The sequence below is a fragment of the Onychostoma macrolepis genome, chromosome 23 (genome assembly GCF_012432095.1).
Source record: "Onychostoma macrolepis isolate SWU-2019 chromosome 23, ASM1243209v1, whole genome shotgun sequence".
In the NCBI taxonomy this organism is placed as follows: domain Eukaryota; kingdom Metazoa; phylum Chordata; class Actinopteri; order Cypriniformes; family Cyprinidae; genus Onychostoma; species Onychostoma macrolepis.
Window position 1 is genome coordinate 20,846,996 of NC_081177.1, and position 19,863 is coordinate 20,866,858.

Sequence of the window (19,863 nt, forward strand, 5' to 3'; positions counted from 1 at the left end):
GTCAAATTCCTTGTGTGGATAAACATACTTGTGTGGATAAACATACTTAGTAAAGCTCTTTCTGACTTCTGACTTCTAACCTGTTGCAAAATCTACATGGGCGTAAGCTCGGGTGAGAAGTGATGAACACGGAAGTACAGAGGAGAGAGCACCAGTCACAAATTAGAAGTACAAAATGAGGATTTGTAAAGAAAAACATTGGAGGATTTCGATAAAAGCCAAGAGGAGACTGGTTTTCCTTTGCTGTAAACAATTGGTTCTTGTGAGACTAGCATATTGTCACCGGAGCCTATGCTATGCCTATGTCCTACGTCATTTGCTGGAACACCACTCTCTCATTAACGCGTGTACGACAGTTAGCAGAAGCTACGCTATAAAAAATGCTGGGTTAAAAACAACAAAACTTATTATGGGTTATTTGGCAACCTAGCGCAGGGTAAATATTGGACAGAACACATGCTGGGTTATTTTGACCCAGCTGGTTGGGTTAATGTTTTTAACCAACATGCTGGGTTGTTTTATTTAAGTCAACTATTGTTTAAAAATTATTATATCGCTGCCTTAAAATGGGCTGGAACTTAAAAATCACACTCAGAATTAATAGAGGCAACAGCAATAATCAAAAGATAAACATTTATTGAGCAAGAACACATGGACAAAATACAAGACAAATTGAATTTATTTAGTAGTATTACATACATTTAAACTCGTTTAACAAGCATTTTAGAAATTAAAAAACGTAACATTTAAAAGTAGCATTTTAATTTAAGTGTATCCAACTGTTCTCTGTAATCGCTTTTTACCGAAATAGTGCTAATTCGTGTGCCAGTGTGTCACCGAAATCTGAGCCGGTGAAGGGCTGCTGTTCGTGGGGGGAACTGCGAACTTCAGACCATGGTCTCACGTTTCACTCGTAGCTAAAAGATGCCGTAACTAGCTCCATAACCTGCTCATAATCAAACAGTACTGAGATTAGAGAACATATTTTAACATCAAACTAAATTAAACTCAGTATTATAACGAATAAAATTAATTTGTTATGCAAGGCAAAGGGCGTTTTCATCATGCGAAGCAACCGCTCCTCACGCGACTGACTAACTCGTCCTTATGTTGTGTTGCGTAAAATAATATAATTTACAGCACGGTGAAGACTTTATAAATGAAATAAAATGTATACAAACCCTTATTTTGCTGAAGAAGTGCACCAAATCGGCGCCGGTGGCACTGAGAACAACTCTCTCCTTTAGTGGACACAAAAAGCCCGCGATCTGACTGTAACTCAGCAGCTGGGTTGTTTCGTTGAAGACAAGCTCAACCTAGCGGTTGGGTAGAAAAACATAACCCAGCATCTTAGGTACAGAAAATCTACCCAGCACCTGGATAAAAAAAAATAATAATAAAATTAAATATAACCCAATAAAATGACCCAACAAGCTGAACCCAACATTTGGGTTAAAAATAAATAAAAATAAAAAAACCAGCACCTGGGTAAAAATATTAAAAACAACCCAATAAAACTACCCAACAGGCTGAACCCAGCATTTGGGTTAAAAAAATAACCCAGCATTTTTAGGCTGTAGAGATTATGGTTTATAAAGTTTTAAATATGGATATTTTTCTTACACAAACACATCATTTAAATTCAGAAGGCCTTAATTAACCCCTGGGAGATTGTTTGGAGTTTTTTTTATGATGGATGAATGCACTTTATTGGACTTCAAAATCTCAACACCCATTCACTTCCATTATAAAGCTTGGAAGAGCCAGGACATTTTTAATATAATTCAGATTGTATTCTTCTGAAAAAAAGAAAGTCATAGGGTGAGTAATTCATTAGGTTATTTTCATTTTGGGGTGAACTATCCCTTTAATGTTATGTCAATATTACCATAATTATGAGATTCTGACTTGTAAAAAGTGTTCATGTCCTTAAAAATTCATAATTATAACTTGTACAGAAAACATACAGAAACACTCCAGACTTGGATAATGTCTAAGCTTTGTCCATTGATTACTCCATCTCAGAGTAGAACTTTTAGGTTGTCATCTAGTAATTACGGTAATTGCGAAATGGCATGAATGCTTGTTAAAGCTTCTGTTGTATTCTATTCATTGAAATCCTTATTAGCAGTAATGTGCATGCTAGCAGCTAACCATCAAAGATGGTTTCATATTGAAGAGAAAACTGATGTCACCCGGTTTGCCCAAATGTGAGCGTTTCTACTCAGCCTCATGCTGTAACCTCCAAACAAATGTGATAGTTCAGTCATGTGTTGCTTTAAATGGCTGTAATGTGTGTTTGCAATGATTTAAGGCCAAAACGTAGCCAGTTCTTGGTGGGCCACTGCTCTGCTGTGGTTGCTCTTCAATGAAACCACTTCCTCTTCTCACTGTTTCTCTGAGGCAGCTCCCTCTTTTAAACTCTTACTTTCATAGACCACTAATGCTTTTCTGTGTTTTGTACATCTTAAGTCCTTGTTTTGCTTTTATCTAACAAATATGGAGTGGTTTACTTCTAATGTCACCGCCTAAATAGAATGTCAATTGTCTTCCCATGTTGATTTCATATATAAGCACAGATATAAGACACCCTAAAGCTTCAGGACTAATACAGTTAATGATCGCTAGTATGAAATAATGTATCATGGAATGGCATGTGAGGAGATCATCCACCATTGATGAGGAACGAGGCTGACAGCACTGTTTCTCAATTCCCATTTGAGTTTCCCAGCAGGAAGTAGAAATACTGTTAGTCTTTTTCAGAATTTGTGGATCCGGGAAAGGCCCGTTTAGTCTTAAAGAACTTCCTAACTTAATAAAATCAAGCTCTTTATTTAGTCGCCAGCTCAGACTTGCTGTAACTATAACAGTTATAGTTCACATTTGCCTTGTTTTCTCCAGGGGTCATGACCTTTTGATCCCCCATAAGCTACCAGGAGAGGGGCTGTTGTATTGACTCACAGAGGAAGCTGGTACATGTTACGGACTGCAACCATGGGCTCAGGACGCTTCTGCTTTTTAATGCTAGCTCTTGAGGTGGCACATGGTAGCTCACAAGTCACTCAAGTGTCATGTGTCAGTGTCATCAGCAAACACTGGTATGACACAAACCTCAGCTTCTCGTCATGTAAACTTGAGTAAATAGCGGAAAGTTGCTCAAACCTTTTTGCTTTTCTAATGTCAAATAAAACTAATCTGACCTGCTATTCTGATATATGTTTATTCAGCAAGGACGCATTAAAAAATATATGAAGCAGCACATTTTCAACATTGTTAATAATGTTATAATAATTGATAACAAGAAGAAATGCTTCTTGTGCAGCAAATCAGCATATTAGAATGCTTTCTGAAGGATCATGTGGCACTCATGAGCAATGATGCTGAAAATTCAGCTTTGCATCACAAGAATAAATTACAGTTTACAATAGGCCTATATTAAAACAGAAATCAGTTATTTTAATTTGTAATAATATTTCACAATGTTATTGTTTTTACTCTATTTTTAATCAAATAAATGCAGCCTTGGTGAGAATAACTGACTTATTTAAAAAATAATAAAATAAAATAATAGTTTCTCACCAAATGGATAGTGTATTATAATATAGAGCTAATTTAATTACAAGACAACTGTTGTTGTTGTTGTTGTTTAGTTTGAAGTTGTAAATATAAAGATTATCGTAGTGTGTTTTACAAGAATATACTATTTTAGTCTTTCTATTTGAAAATTGAAATTTTATTTGATATGTTACTTGCATTATTGTGTAAAATTGTACATTAAATCCTTTTTTTTTTCAGTATATTTGCTGAAATGTCCAAATCTACATCTTGAGGCTATTGTACATTTAAACAGGATGTGTTAGATGAGCAAATAGCTAACTCATTCAGCTGTGTTGAACCGAACCGTGTTATCTGATGAAGGGGGCACGAGGCACTGTGCACGGATGTTAGCATGAGCGTTAGTTGTGGTGTTGTGGACTCATTGTTTGTCAGGACATCTGGTTTGATCTGGTGAGAGGTGAGCGTCTAGAAAGAGGAAGAGGTGGCGGCTGACTCATTAGATTTTAAGCTCCGTGTGCCACTTACAACATCTGAAGAGTTACAACACTTCCTCTCCTCTCCTGTCCCTTTATCTCTTTGTCTTTTGGGCTCTTCACACTTGAAACTTGCCACTGTAAACTCTGGTTAAATGTAATGCTGGATTCTTCTCATACTGTAAATGTGGAAACCCTGAATTAATGTTTTATTTGCATATTTATGAGTCAATCATGATGGGCACACTATATGGAAAAGTGACAATAAATAGTTAACTAGAATATTTAAAGAATGAATTAACTAAGTTAATATTTATATAATTTTAATTGATATTTAATATTCTAATCAATGGCCAGTGTGCAAGTTCAGTGCAAAGCATTATGGTGCTCTTGATGGTTTTTATAGTTGAGGTCTTAGTTTCCCGTGAGACTGCACAAAATGAGCCGAAATTTACAGTGGGATCTCCATACAAGGACATCAAACTACAGCATAACTCCGGCGAATACTTACTGCAGCTCCTGGTATTAAAAATATCTGTTGACCAAATATACTATTTGTGTGTGATAATACTATGTGGCTGTTATTTCACACAGGATTTTTGGCTTTTCAATGATAGCTGATGATTTAAGAAAGAGTACATGTACTTTTAGCTCACAAATCTTTATGCTGAAGTAGATTAGTGTGTGTGTGTGTGTGTGTGTGTGTGTGTGTGTGTGTGTGTGTACATATAGTGAGTGAAGTTATGAAAACTCGTTCTCTTTGTTCAACTGGGAGCTTGAGTTTCAGAGCCTGTTAGAACAAGATCAGAGTTAGCAAATGCTCTTCTCTTCTGTGAAATGTTCTGCCGTTTTTCTGTGTGTCACATTAAGACCCAGTCTGATTTTCAGTCCTCATTTTGAGAATCTGTGACCAATTCGACTTCGCCAGAGCTCCAAGTTTGGCTCCCAAGTCTCCGCAGGGTGGTGTCAGGAAACTGTACTGTTCTGTATTGCTCTTGGTCCCATTTATCTGGAGATGTGCGTGCTCATTTTGCCTGATGTTGCTTTTCTGTGCATTAAATATTGCACAAATGCTGGACAGAACCTATTTTTAGACTATTCATACTAGTGATAGACTGATATTGCCTTGACCAATTACACTTTTTCTTTTGTTGTTTAAAATTGTATTTTTATTTTTACTTTAAAATTGTACTTTTTTTTTTTTTTTTCTGGTGAAATTCCACACCTCTCGATTGGCTGAGAACATCGGCTGAGAGGGAATTCCTCTGAAGCAATGTTAAGGCTTTTTGCACCAATGATATAGCTGTCCGACATTTGCCCTCATACCTTTAACCTTTGACCTTCCTTGTACTGGACACCAAATTCCCCCCTGAGGTGCGGCAGTTCTGACTCATACAGAAAGCGCCAGCACTAAGAGTACCATTTTCAAAGTGAAATTCCAGTCTCAAATATCAGAGAGTGTGTGTTTTCACTTGTTTTGTATGTAAACTGCATGTCTCTGCCTGTTTGAAGAATCATGCAGCATTGCATTTTAGTGCAAACTGCTGAACGTCATTCATTCAAAACCTCATCAAGCAGTGCAGTAAATACCCTCTTTTTTAAGCGGCCTTGGAGCTACTGTATATGTCCCATTCATTTTCTTTATAGGCATTTAAAGTTTAAAAGTTTAAGCCTTAAACCATAAATTAATCACAACAGTACTAATAGGAATGCTGACAGAATACTTTGTCAAGATGTATTAACTCCTTGAGTCTCAATTATGTCATTTGTTTTAGGCAGACAGACAAAATTGCTGCTAATGTGACAAGAAATGAAAATGTGCGACAAAAATTTTAAGAAATCAAAATGGACATTTTTAATGGAATATATATATATATATATATATATATATATATATAGTTGTGAAAATGTGTGATCATCTATGTCATTTAGCTACATACCCTCTTCTTAGAGCGTGCAGCACTGTTTCATGCATGCAACAAAAAAAAAAACAGTGAGCCAGAATGTCTAATATGCAAACAAAAGTCTCTTATGAACTGGTTCTTCTTAAGGAATCATTACTAAAGTTTCACAAAACTGCCTCAAACTCATTCATTTGATGAATGAAAAAATTCATTTGGTCCTTAAATGTTTCATTTTTCATTTAAGGAGTCGGTGGTTTCCTAGTCCTGTTTTTTTTTTTTTTTTTTTTGGTCTGAAGACCAGTTATAGGAGGGCGGTCACAGCTTTCTCTTTACACATTGTGTAATCATGTGTACATACTGCATGTGTGTGTTTTAGAGCTTGTTTTCATTTGTCTACATTCAGCATGAATTGCCCACAGTGCCTGGCATTATTTAAACAAGTCTCTTTCTGACTCGGTCCTCTAGCGCTGATCTGTGTGTGATATTATGAGGGAATAATCACACAGATTAATTCTCAAATGAGCTTTTAATTGCTTTAAGCCCCCGGGCATGAACAGCAGAGCTTTATTCAGTCCTCCAGCACCAGAGCAACGCCACCAAGAGAGACACGTCCCAGCATGCCTCCATTCTGGTTCTTACTCTCAGACTTTCTGCCTCTGCCATGTGCTTCACAAGGGCCCCGATGACACTGGAGCTCCCAGTGGCCTGTATCACTTTTACACCATATCCTGTCTCTCGCTCACACTTTTTTTCTCATCTGCAGAAATAGATTTCCTGTGGGATGTATTTTTGTATTGTATTACTTCATTCAAGTGTTTTGTTAAACTAGACATTTATGATATTCAGTTATTTCCGAGAAAAAAAAGAAGAAAAAGTAATTATATTTTTTCATGATAAAAAGTTTTTCTTTTTTTTTCTTTTTTTTTTTACAAATATTGTGAATTTTTATTACATAAATATCACAAAGATTTCTGTGGAGTTGCACCGCATGACATTTTGCATGACAGTTTACACATCTTAATGATTATTTTCAAATGTTCTTAAATATATTTTTCAAGCTAAACATTTTTCATGACATTCACAAATCATAAGCATTGGTTTTTGGTGAGTTGTACCACATTAAATTTTACAACTTGAATGAACCGTGTCTTGTCATTAAACAGTCAAGTTATGTAATAGTTTAATATACTTGTTGACCTTGACACACAGGCCCTGTTCACATCTGGTATTAAGAAGTGTTTTTGTGAAGCCACTCAAAAGTGGACAAGGGGTTGTAAATGGGGTCTGAAACAGTTTGCGCTTGTCTACTTTCGACCACTTTCAGAAGTACTGAAAATGAATTTGACTGGATTCGTAGTGTAAATGCTCATGTTCTCTGGATCTACAAACCCGATTCCAAAAAAGTTGGGACTCTGTACAAATTGTGAATAAAAACAGAATGCAATGATGTGGAAGTTTCAAATTTCAATATTTTATTCAGAATACAACATAGATGACATATCAAATGTTTAAACTGAGAAAATGTATTATTTTAAGGGAAAAATAAGTTGATTTTAAATTTCATGGCATCAACACATTTCAAAAAAGTTGGGACAAGGCCATGTTTACCACTGTGTGGCATCCCCTCTTCTTTTTATAACAGTCTGCAAACGTCTGGGGACTGAGGAGACAAGTTGCTCAAGTTAAGGAATAGGAATATTGTCCCATTCTTGTCTAATACAGGCTTCTAGTTGCTCAACTGTCTTAGGTCTTCTTTGTCGCATCTTCCTCTTTATGATGCGCCAAATGTTTTCTATGGGTGAAAGATCTGTACTGCAGGCTGGCCATTTCAGTACCCGGATCCTTCTTCTACGCAGCCATGATGTTGTATTTGATGCAGTATGTGGTCTGGCATTGTCATGTTGGAAAATGCAAGGTCTTCCCTGAAAGAGACGACGTCTGGATGGGAGCATATGTTGTTCTAGAACTTAGATATACCTTTCAGCATTGATGGTGCCTTTCCAGATGTGCAAGCTGCCCATGCCACACGCACTCATGCAACCCCATACCATCAGAGATGCAGGCTTCTGAACTGAGCGCTGATAACAACTTGGGTTGTCCTTGTTCTCTTTAGTCCGGATGACATGGCGACCCAGTTTTCCAAAAAGAACTTCAAAGTTTGATTCGTCTGACCACAGAACAGTTTTCCACTTTGCCACAGTCCATTTTAAATGAGCCTTGGCCCAGAGAAAACGCCTGCGCTTCTGGATCATGTTTAGATATGGCTTCTTTTTTGACCTATAGAGTTTTAGCCGGCAACGGCGAATGGCACGGTGGATTGTGTTCACCGACAATGTTTTCTGGAAGTATTCCTGAGCCCATGTTGTGATTTCCATTACAGTAGCATTCCTGTATGTGATGCAGTGCCGTCTAAGGGCCCGAAGATCACGGGCATCCAGTATGGTTTTCCGGCCTTGACCCTTATGCACAGAGATTGTTCCAGATTCTCTGAATCTTTGGATGATATTATGCACTGTAGATGATGATAACTTCAAACTCTTTGCAATTTTTCTCTCAGAAACTCCTTTCTGATATTGCTCCACTATTTTTTGCCGCAGCATTGGGGGAATTGGTGATCCTCTTCCCATCTTGACTTCTGAGAGACACTGCCACTCTGAGAGGCTCTTTTTATACCCAATCATGTTGCCAATTGACCTAATAAGTTACAAATTGGTCCTCCAGCTGTTCCTTATATGCACATTTAACTTTTCCGGCCTCTTATTGCTACCTGTCCCAACTTTTTTGGAATGTGTAGCTCTCATGAAATCCAAAATGAGCCAATATTTGGCATGACATTTCAAAATGTCTCACTTTCAACATTTGATATGTTATCTATATTCTATTGTGAACAAATTCACAATTTGTACAGTGTCCCAACTTTTTTGGAATCGGGTTTGTAATTCTTAAACTTTTTTTATGCGCTTCAATAACACGTCCCATACCATTCCTGATTCTAATACAAATCGCGTTCAGCGTAGTTTTGTGACTATCAGAACAGAAATGGAAGCTGCTGCTCTCTTTATCGTTTTTTATAGTCTTCATTCATGTTCATATGTAAATTGCGTGAACTTATTTTGCAATATTTAATCAAAAGATCAGAAAAAGCCCATACATGCACCTGCCCATAGACTCAAAGAAATCAGGAAAGTTACCAAAAGTAGACAAAAGAGATGGAAACTGGTATGCGTCTACCTTTTCTACTTGTGACCCGTTTGACCAAAACATACCGTAATACCAGGTGTAAACAGGACCACACTCTGGAAAAGATCATTTTTTTATACTTGTTTCTTCATTTTGGTTGGTGCACATGCCACAGCCACTGAAAAGAACTGGCATCCAGTTACCAAAATTTGTTTTGATTCCTGCATTGAGATTTGTGTCTCAAGAGAAACCTGGCAGAAAGCAGCATAAGTTTTTGTCTCACATCTACTCGCTTTCTCTCTTGCTTTGTGTATTGCACCCTCTCACTGTGGATCAAATGGGATGGTATTTGGGGTTGCCAAGACTTGACCAAATTCCTCCTAACAGGATTGGTGGGAGGGTTAACAAGATTAGAAAGGACTGAGCTGCCACTATGCCTCCAATGCACACACATTTGTGTCTTCATATTTGGATGAATCGTACATTAGACCCCTAAATACATAAAGCATGTAATGGTTTACATGCCGTTCATTCTGCGGTGCTTAACGCAGTTGTTTAGATCCGTGTTATATCCCTGTGTAGTCTGTCGAGGAAACTTCTGAGCCTTTGATTGCAGTGAGCAAAAGAAGAAGAAAAGAAAAACACGCAGACTAAACAAAAACACAAATGTTTACAAGAACTCATTTGAGACTGTCATTGTGCAACGCTAAAAAAGCAAACAGGAGAGGCGTTTAATACAGACAGAATCTCCGAAGGGAAATACAACACCACGCACCTTGAGAACGAAGGGACGGGGGAGGATTTATCTCTTGTTTGCTTCGACAGTATTTGTGAAGTGTGGAGTGTGTTGTCAAACTTTCTGGCCACCACTGACCCCGGCGCAGAAAATAGCTCTCCAGCAAAGAAAAAGAGAGCTGGAGAGGGGAGGATGAATGGGGGTCTGCCAAAAGCTAAAAATACCTCAGGCGGCTGCAGCCATCTTTACAACGGAGAGAATTTCACGCACGAGGGGGAATGAGGAGAGAAGTTGTGAAAACTTTCGGAAAACCAAATGAAAGTCAGGAAAGGAAAACAGCGAGGGAGTAGGTGTTGAGGGGACGTCTCCTCCTGCCTCCTTTACAGTCCATCGAAGGCTGAGAGAAAAGAAAACATTGTAGCTGCCTGGTAACTTGGTTTGTTTGGTGGACTGATAGAAACAACGCAGACACCTTTGACTAATACATTAAAGGTGCATTACATAATTGTTTTGTTTGTTTCTCTTAGGGATACATGGTATATTGGTACCATATTGGTCGATATTAGAATTTTGTATTAGATTTATTTTCTTCTGTTTTAGGATTAGATGACCTTAGCCATCTTGTAATCAGTGTTGGGCAGTAACTAGTTACTAGTAATTTAGTTACTGTAATAATATTACTTTTTGCAGTAACTAGTAGTGTAACTAATTACTAATAAGATTTCAGTAATAATATTACAGTTACTTTCCATAAAACAGCTTAGTTACTTAGTTACTTTTGATGCCTCAACCCCGCTGATTTAAAATCTAACAATCAAATAATTACTAGATTTATTTTCATAATTTTCATGATTCGCACATGCATGTGATGTCCCCAGTGCAGCAGGCAAGCTTGGAATATGGAAAAGCTTACATTCAGCAGATAGAAATATTGCATTATATTGATTTTGTCAGGAAAAAAGATCTGGCTTTACTTTACTCTGGCATTACATCCCTCTGATCGGCATGTGGTACATTATATTAATATAATTAAAAATATTGTTGGAAAATTAAACAGTTTCTTACAAACTCATGTGATTTGATAAAATACATAACGAAATTTAATCGCATATGGGTAACGGAAAAATTACTTCAAGCTTGACATGACAATTAATGAGATGAATACAACACTTGAATGTCACTATCAGTCACTATTGAGTGTTTGTAATAACTTCTGACTGCGATCCAATGTGGATTTTGGTCAAATGATGAGGCAGAAATATGTTGTTAGTAACATTCTAGAAGAATTTTATCTGGAAGATACACAGTTACAACTTCTGTGGGGCGTGGAGAAAAAGTCAAGTCACCTTTATTTATATAGCGCTTTTAACAATACAGATTGTGTCAAAGCACTTAACAGTATCAAATTGGGGGATAGAGTGTCAGTAATGTATAATGATAAGTTTAAACACTCAATTTTCAATTAAAGGCATTTCATTATTGAATTCAGAGATGTCATTATCTAGCTCAGTTTACTTTAAATAGTATCTGTGCAGTAATGTAACTAGTAGTGTAACTAATTACTGTTGCCAGAAAGTAATAAGTAAAGTAACAATATTACTTTTGAAAGGAGTAACTAGTAATGAGTAATATATTACATTCTTTGAGTAACTAGCCCAACACTGCTTGTAATGCACACTTAAAGTTAATCTTTAAAAACAATACATTTAACAGTGTTAGTACATTATTAATCTTTAGCAGATACGTTTTCATACTGTACATTACACTGTTGTGATGCCTAAATTCATTTCAATTCAAACAATTGCTTCTAGTTTCATTTTTGTTTAATTAGACAAAATAATGTAGAATTTTCGACATGAAATGGAAATTCATCTGTTTTATAAATGCGTGTTATTGATTGTAAAAGATTTCAGTGTTTCATTATAAAAAATGTTTTTTTAAATTGATCGTAATTTTTCTTCCGATAAAATTTTTCTGGTGACATATGCTGACGTATGTCCAATCATTTAGTCTGCTTAAACCCCGCCCCTTTATTACAATCAACTGCAAGCTCAAGTCCCCTACATTGTTTCTTAATTTTGATAATCCATTACACTTTGACGTACATTACAATATGGCAAAAAAAAAAAAAAAAAGATGTCGTGACTTCCTTTTCATTACAAATTTATCAGTTGTCTGCCAGAACTGAATTATTCAGAATAATATTAAATTCCTCATAATATTGTTACTTTTTCGTAACAGTTCTTTTTACTGCTTTATACTGACACCTACTGGTGTGGATGAAGCATTAAACATTTTTAAAAATAAAGGTTCATTATTTGCATTGAAGAATCTTGAACATTCATGGCAACTTTCCAGTATCCACCTTTTCCTTCAACACGGGAGTAAGCCTATGGGCAAGTTTTCCAGTTCATTAGCCTCTATTGGGAAATAACGAGAAGAATAACAACGTGCAGTAAATGGTAAAACTGTTTGTACTACAAACCAGTGTGTTCATAATTAAGATAATACAGTCCATTAAAATAATATGGTAAGACACACCAATTTTCAATATCAAGCTTCAAAACTAGCTGTTTTGCACAGCTAAAAATAGCTGGACGCGGATGAGACCGGAAGATAGACCCATCAAATTTACAAATGGCCGCACCCACTCTTACTGGAAGAAAAAGGTGGATATAAAAAGTTCTGTATAGTGGGAAAAGGTTCTTTATATTATTAAAATGTTCTTAACACTAAGAAAAAAATGGTTCTTTTCAGAAATGTTGGCACCGATAACCTTGTGGTTATTGCACTGACATATAGCGCAACTGTTATCGCGATGGTCCTTTGCCAATCCCGCTCCCCTCTAGCCACCCAGTGCTTTCCTGTCAGCACCCTGCTGTCCTATCCAATAAAAGCAAAAAAAGCCCATAAATATAACTTAAAAAAAAGAAAGAAAGAAAAAGAAATGCTTTGGAACATTTAAGAGTGCATCAAACTAAATGGTTTCATTTAGTAGATGCCATTTTGGAAACACCTTATTTGCAGATGTATCTGTGATTATTTGACATAATGCGACAGTTGCATCCTGTCATGGTGACCATCCTGATGGGACGACCAGACTAAAAACTCCATAAAAGGATTTGTCTTCCAGTTACTCCCATAAAGGCAGACGCACAAGGACAGGGACACAGTTCGCCACATTGTACTGCCATTTTGGGTGTAAAGCACTACTTCCCTGTCACCCTCACGCATGCTTCCTCTCGCCGTTTTAACTTGCGTTTCCTCATTACATTGAGCAACTTTTCCTCACTCGCAGACAGGCGCTCATTCCCATCTTGAGACACTCAGGGGTTTGTTGTTGGATTTGCCAGAGGCTGAGGAAGTTTCTGAGACTGTAGAGCAGTTTTCTGTCTGTGTGTATGGAAGTTTAGATTTAAAATGCATCTGAATATGACCGTGTACTCTGAAGTTGTCATTAAACAACACAAAAGCCTTTTGTGTTAATGCTGTGTGATTTTCTTTCCCTTCCTCATCACACACATACACACATGTATGTTTGTGTGTCTATTGTGATGGCATTAGAGATGTTCGGTATGCAGTGGGACAGGGCCTCTCTATTTAGGACAGCTGGCCCAAATGTAATTGGAAAAGAATTATGGCTTAGGCCTTTTAGCGAATTAAAAATAACCTCTGAATTGAGAAGGTCATATGGGGGAGGAGAGGAGAGTTTAAGCACAACACCCCACTCTCTGTTCCACTTTAAAGGAATGTTCCAGGTTCAATACTGGTTCATGCTGTCGATTACCACAGTAAATCATTGACTCGTCACTCAGTTTGTAAAAACACAGAGAAATCACATTTATAACTACTGTCACATCATTTTGTAAAGCAGTGATGAAAAGTGTGTGAACATATACATACATACAAAGAAAGAGAAGTAATGGGAACCTGGTATTTCTATGTTCTTTTTTCATGTGTCTAATAGACATGAATAAGTTCTTTTGAAAAACATGTCAAGTCTTCATGCTCTGTGTTGACTAATAATTTCACTAATAATAAACATACATTTGCATAAAGCATTCATATTTGTCCATGCCCATGTTAATTAGAGTATTAAAAACTTGAAAAGTATTCATTTAAAGTACATTTAGAACAGATAAAAATGTGCAATTAAGTTGATTAATCACGAGTTAACTCGTGACAATCATGTGATATAGCTTTTAGTGTCAGTTCCAAATGTTTAAATTGTTCAAATGTAAGATTTTTTTTCATTCTGTTTCACTTTATGAATATAATAATGAGCAATTAAATAAATAAATCCAATAATTAAATCCAATAAAAATGTATTTTTTTTTCACCATCCATTGAGTAACACCTAAATATCACATTAGTTTCTACAAAGTTTAGAAGAATACTAGCCTTTTGTAGTAAACAAATCTAAATTATCTTTCAAATAATTACCATAGGAAATAAATGGCTAATGAACATTGCAAAAAACACAGACGTTCCACTTTTTAAAGCATTGAACCACATGTGACTTGACTGAGCAAACTCGATAGAAATTCTTGCATGAAACCTCTAACTTCATTTGTAATGCAATACTTGTGAGACATCATACAAATTTTACTCCAATCAAACCGTAAAATGTCATTTATGCCACTGAATGCTGTTAAACTCAATACATCTGTTGAGATATGGTGGGAATTTTCATGAGTTACAAAAAAAAAGACAATTCTTCTCTGATGCGGTATGTACATATAACCACCGTGTCAGTGGACAGATTTATCTAATGCGAGTGAAAACTGTGTTTTATGAGCTTCTTTTCTAAAAGTTCATGAACTAAAAGTGCCCATACAGTAATTGAAGAAGCATTTTTAAAGTGGTTGGTTTATACATTTGTTTATTTGAGTTACTCTCAGGTTAGTCTGGTTAGTTTCTGTTTGCATTTGTGGTGAGAGAAATTGAGCTGCTCCCATATCCTGTGATCATAATGGTCTAACACTGTTCCTTGCATCTCTTTTACCTACTCCAGTTCATTTTCGCCACTCACCAGCCCTGTGCCCAGACATCTGAAATGTGATTGGTTGGATGAGGTCACATGCTCAATAACATCCTCCATTCTGATTGGCTGCTTTAGGTGACAGGTTGAGTCTTGGCCCGTTTTAAGCATGGATTGATAGTGGAAAGGCTAATATTTGTCTGTTTGTTTAAGGATTATGACTTTGTGGGGTTGTTTAGATGGACCAATTATGACCTCATGACCATGTGCATGTTAATTTCCAACCTCAAGTCACCAGATGTAGAGGATTTCCTGTGTGTGTGTGTGTGTGTGTGTGTGTGTGTGTGTGTGTGTGTGTGTGTGTTCGTGAGGGATTGGGTATTTACTGTAATATGTATCAGTACACAGGCCCTGTCCCGGCAGACCGCGAGTCTCCGATGACGCGGAGCGAGACGTCCCCCAGCCGTGCCCAGCATCCCTCCCCTACACAGAAACCCAACACCTGCTGCTTCTGCTGGTGCTGCTGCTGTAGCTGCTCATGGTACGACCCACTCACCTGTCTCTGTCTCCACATGGTACATTCCACTCATCAACACTGCAACTAATCACCGAGATTATATTCACCTCCTCAGAGTGCTGCAGCGATGATGCATTTTGTAAGCCAACCAGAGTTAGCATCACTTCAGTTCTCTCTACAAAAAGTTTTGGTTGGCTTCTGGATTATTGGTTTTTGGTTTCGTTCATCATGATAATCTTCCCAAATGAACACAACTTTTATGAATTTTGAAGCTTCAATACAATCATTAGAAGTAAAAAGCTAAATGTAGGCTAAAAACAAACTACACCACGGTCGTGTGACTTCAGCGTCACCATTACTATGCTTATGTCAACTCTTCTGTTTTTATTTAAAAAGCATTTTCCCTGAAATTTAGAGTTAGAATAGTTTGAAAGAGTGTAACTGTTAATGAAACCACAATGTAACTGTGAGTAGATCTCTTCTTTATCTCTTCTCCTGGTGACATTTAAATTAGTTCACTTCCAGAATAAAAGTTCCCTGATAATTTACTCACCCGCATGTCATCCAAGATGTTCATAGCTTTCTCTCTTCAGTTGAAAATAAATGGTTTTTGTCTAGTGAAACACTTTTTAACCACAAATGCTTGTCTTGCACTAGCTTGACCTCACACATTACTTAGTCACATTGGAAAGGTCACATGCTCACAAGGTCATTTGTGGTTAAAAAGTATATATTAGTGCTGTCAAACAATTATTTGTGATTAATCGCATCCAAAATAAAATATTTGCTTACATGATATACGTGTGTGTACTGTGTATATTAATTATGTATATATAAATACACACACATGCATGTATATATTTAAGAAAATTTTTATATATTAAATATATTTATATATAATATGAATATAAATATATACATATAAATGCATGTAAATATTTTCAAAATATATACTTTATATGTGTGTATTTATACATACATAATAAATATACACAACACACACACATATATTATGTAAACAAGCACTTTTATTTTGTATGCGATTAATCACGAATAATCGTTTGATAGCACTTTTTTTTTTTTTTTTGAAAATGTCCAATTCTTTTGGCTGGGATTGTGTAGAGCCCTTTGAAAGTGCATTGAAACTACAATGTGGATCTTCAGCTCGTTGGCTCCCATTGAAGTCCACTATATGGAGAAAAATCCTAGAATGTTTTCCTCAAAAACCTTCATTTCTTTTCGACTGAAGAAAGAAAGACATGAACATCTTGGATGAAATGGGGGTGAGTAAATTATCAGGAGATTTTTATTCCGGAAATGAAATAATCCTTTATTGTCCCTGACAACCTCTGTTGTCCCATTTAGCAATCACCTTTTTTAAGACTGACATATTTTTATGTCCCAAAACAACATGAAAATCACCACAGCACAGACCTTATTTCATGCATTTAACCAAAAACCCATTTAAAAAACCCACTGACTTCAGGACGATGCAACCAGAAGTGCTAAAACTCATTTCTGGGTTTTGGCCTACAAAAATATGCCATCCTTGCAGCCTTCTTTTGGTAAGTTATATAGATGGTCTCAGTCCCACCCCTCAGCACTGGTGCATTCCAGCTTCATCCCAATTTTATTGATTCATAAATTATTATGTACTGTATGTATTTATTGAAGGGTAATGTAATGATGAATTAAATGTACAATTCACATGCAAAGCAATTTAAATAGAAGTATTAAAGTATTAAAAAAAAAAAAAAAAACAGTATGTTAATTCTTAAAGAGAATGGTACAGAAACATTAACATTTTACCAATGAAACAGCATTAACTAAAAAACACCCTGTTTACTTTCTTAATACATGTTCCTGGTTTCATTGCACACAATTCGTTATTCCACGTTATCCTAAAGAATTAAAATGTTTGTTTTCTTTTCATAATTTTTCACCAAACTGTAATATCTTTTCTTTACTGCTGGTTGGGGGAAAATATCATTAACCTATAATATCATAGCTTACTTTTTACGATACAATCAAATCCCTGTGGATAAAATCAATCTTGTGTTATTTCCAGCTGAATATTCGGTTTCACTCGGAAATATGCCACATTAAGCTGAATGTGTTATGAAGCTCTCACTCCTGTCATATCAAGATCCCTCAACACAACACTCAGTTGTTTTTATATGTGTGTGAATGAGATGTGATATGTTTTTCAGTGTGATATATGATATGTGTTTGTGAGTACAGGTGAATACACGCTTCTGTAAATGAACACACACGTTGATTGCTGTGTGAGTGTGTGTTTGTGTGCTGCTCTGAGCGAAAATCAAGTGTACTATGAGTCTGGAGAGTAAATGTGGTTAAGATTGCTCTCATTTCACCAGAAGCCCCGGAGGAAATGGTTGCCATATTCACACCCACACATCTTTCACACACTTATCCACTCACACTCATTCTTCAAGCACAACTGCTATTTACAGTGACCATTGAGGTCCAAACTCTGATGACTTCTTAATGACAGAGTTCCATTAATGTAGCTCATTCTGTAGATATTTCAGAAATCAATTCTTTTTAGTGATTCAAAGCCTTTTAATCAGTGTGGTCCAACTGATTCCCCAATTAATAATTTGTACGAACCAGTTCTTTTTAGTGATTCAAAATCATACAGCATGACCAGTGTGATCCAAACAGATACATATGAATGATGCTTATGATCCAGTTCTTTTTTTAGTGATTCAAAAGAATACAGTGTGTATAGTGTAATCCAACAGATTCCTGAATGAATGACTCTTATGAACCGCCTCTTTTTAGTGATACAACCTATACATCATAACCAGTGTATTCCAGCTGAATGACTCTTATGATCCCGTTTTTTTAGTAATTCAAAACCATGTGTGGTCCAACAGATTCATGAACACATGACTCTTATGAACAGGTACGTTTAGCGATTTAGAGCCATGCAGTGCAACTAGTGCAGTCCAAACAATTACCAAATGAATGACTTTTATGAACTGGTTATTTCTAGTAAATAAAAAACCATACCGCATGACCAGCATTGTTTAACTGATTCCCAAATGATTGACTCTCATGAACCAGTTGTTTTTTGGTGATTCAAAGCCATACACAGTGTGACCATTATTGTCCAACCAATTCCTGAATGAATGAGTCTTATGAACCAGTTCTGTTTAGTCATTTAAAACCATACAGTGCATTTAGTGTAGTCCAACCGATTGCTAAAATGAAGGATTTTTAGTGTTTCAAAATCATACAGGTATAAGCAGTGTAGTCCATCCAAGTGGACTCCATAACTCTTATGAACAAGTTCTTTTTAGTGATTCAGACCATTTTGTCACTTGTGTAGTCCAACAAATTCACAAAAAAAAAAGGATTTTCGTGAACTGGTTCAAAGCCATATGGTGTGACTAGAGAAACATGAGTTCATAATTAAATTAGAAACTCGGTTGAATTAATACTCATGAATTCACCTGAACATGAAGTTGAAGGGCTTTGCGTGTTGTATGTGTCTAGATTTTATTGTTTTGTTCAGGCACTGCTGTTATTTCTCAATGCCATTTTACCACCTTCTAGTCTCACTGTTAGGAGTGAAGATGACAAGCGTGGGCGGAGGAAAGCCCAGGACACAAAGCTGGAGCCCTTTCCATGTGAACCTTGGTGAGAACATGCATGCAAACTCGCATACAATCCCAGATACTGTTTTCATCATGAGGATTGAGCTGTTTCTCTCAACCATATCATCATGGATTATTATGTTTGTAAGGGATGTGAATGTGCCTAATGTCTCTCTCTATCTCCCTCTCAGCCCCAAACCAACGATAGAGGAGATTAAACAGTGGGCTCAGTCTTTTGATAAGCTGATGAAGAACCCGGCAGGGCGAAACAAGTTCCGTGAGTTCCTGCGGACGGAGTACAGCGAGGAGAACATGCTCTTCTGGCTGGCCTGTGAGGACCTGAAGAAGGAGATCAACAAGAGTGCCATCGAGGAGAAGACTCGTTTGATCTACGAAGACTATATCTCCATCCTCTCGCCCAAAGAGGTACACACATAAACACACAACCTAATCAACACACATATAATGACAGTGTGAAGTAGCACAACGGTTCAGTGTAAACGTATTTGCTGTCTTTATATTCAAGGTTTTATAGTGTAAGCACATCTGTCTGAAATCATTGTGCTCTGTTAAGCCTCTTGTTTTTTGATTAAAAAAAAAGCAGTTTCACATACAATCTGAATCATAGATGTTGCAAAAACAGCCACTGAATGGCAGTTTGCAAAAGGGGATGGTTAATGCTGTTTTGCAGATGTGTCATTGTCATCACACATGACAATGAAAATGACAAAACTTGTGTTATCAGGCCAGGTTGTAACAGAAAAAAGAAATAGGAAAAGTAAATGTCTTATGTGTGGACTGGAGAGGCATCCAGGAATGTACATATTTAGAGAATACATTCATAAATAAATCAAATTTAGTTTCAATTTGAGTTAGATTTTTACATTTTTG

At 36.6% G+C, this 19,863-nt stretch overlaps 1 protein-coding gene across 15 annotated transcripts in view; it reads left to right on the top strand.

The window, feature by feature from the left end:
- rgs19 (regulator of G protein signaling 19) overlaps positions 1-19,863 on the top strand; it is a 40,669-nt gene that overhangs the window by 12,380 nt on the left and 8,426 nt on the right. For 7 of the 15 annotated variants that reach the window (XR_009268746.1, XR_009268747.1, XM_058762538.1 and 4 more), the window contains 3 exons: positions 15,241-15,373; positions 18,932-19,015; positions 19,164-19,398. Coding sequence is in view for 13 of the 15 variants with exons in the window: in XM_058762538.1 (XP_058618521.1) it covers positions 15,241-15,373; positions 18,932-19,015; positions 19,164-19,398 (452 nt within the window). In the remaining 2 variants the exon portion in view is untranslated. Of the gene's footprint in view, positions 1-15,233; positions 15,374-18,931; positions 19,016-19,163; positions 19,399-19,863 lie in introns of all 15 variants that reach the window. The other 8 variants (XM_058762547.1, XM_058762549.1, XM_058762540.1 and 5 more) reach the window with 3 other exon arrangements.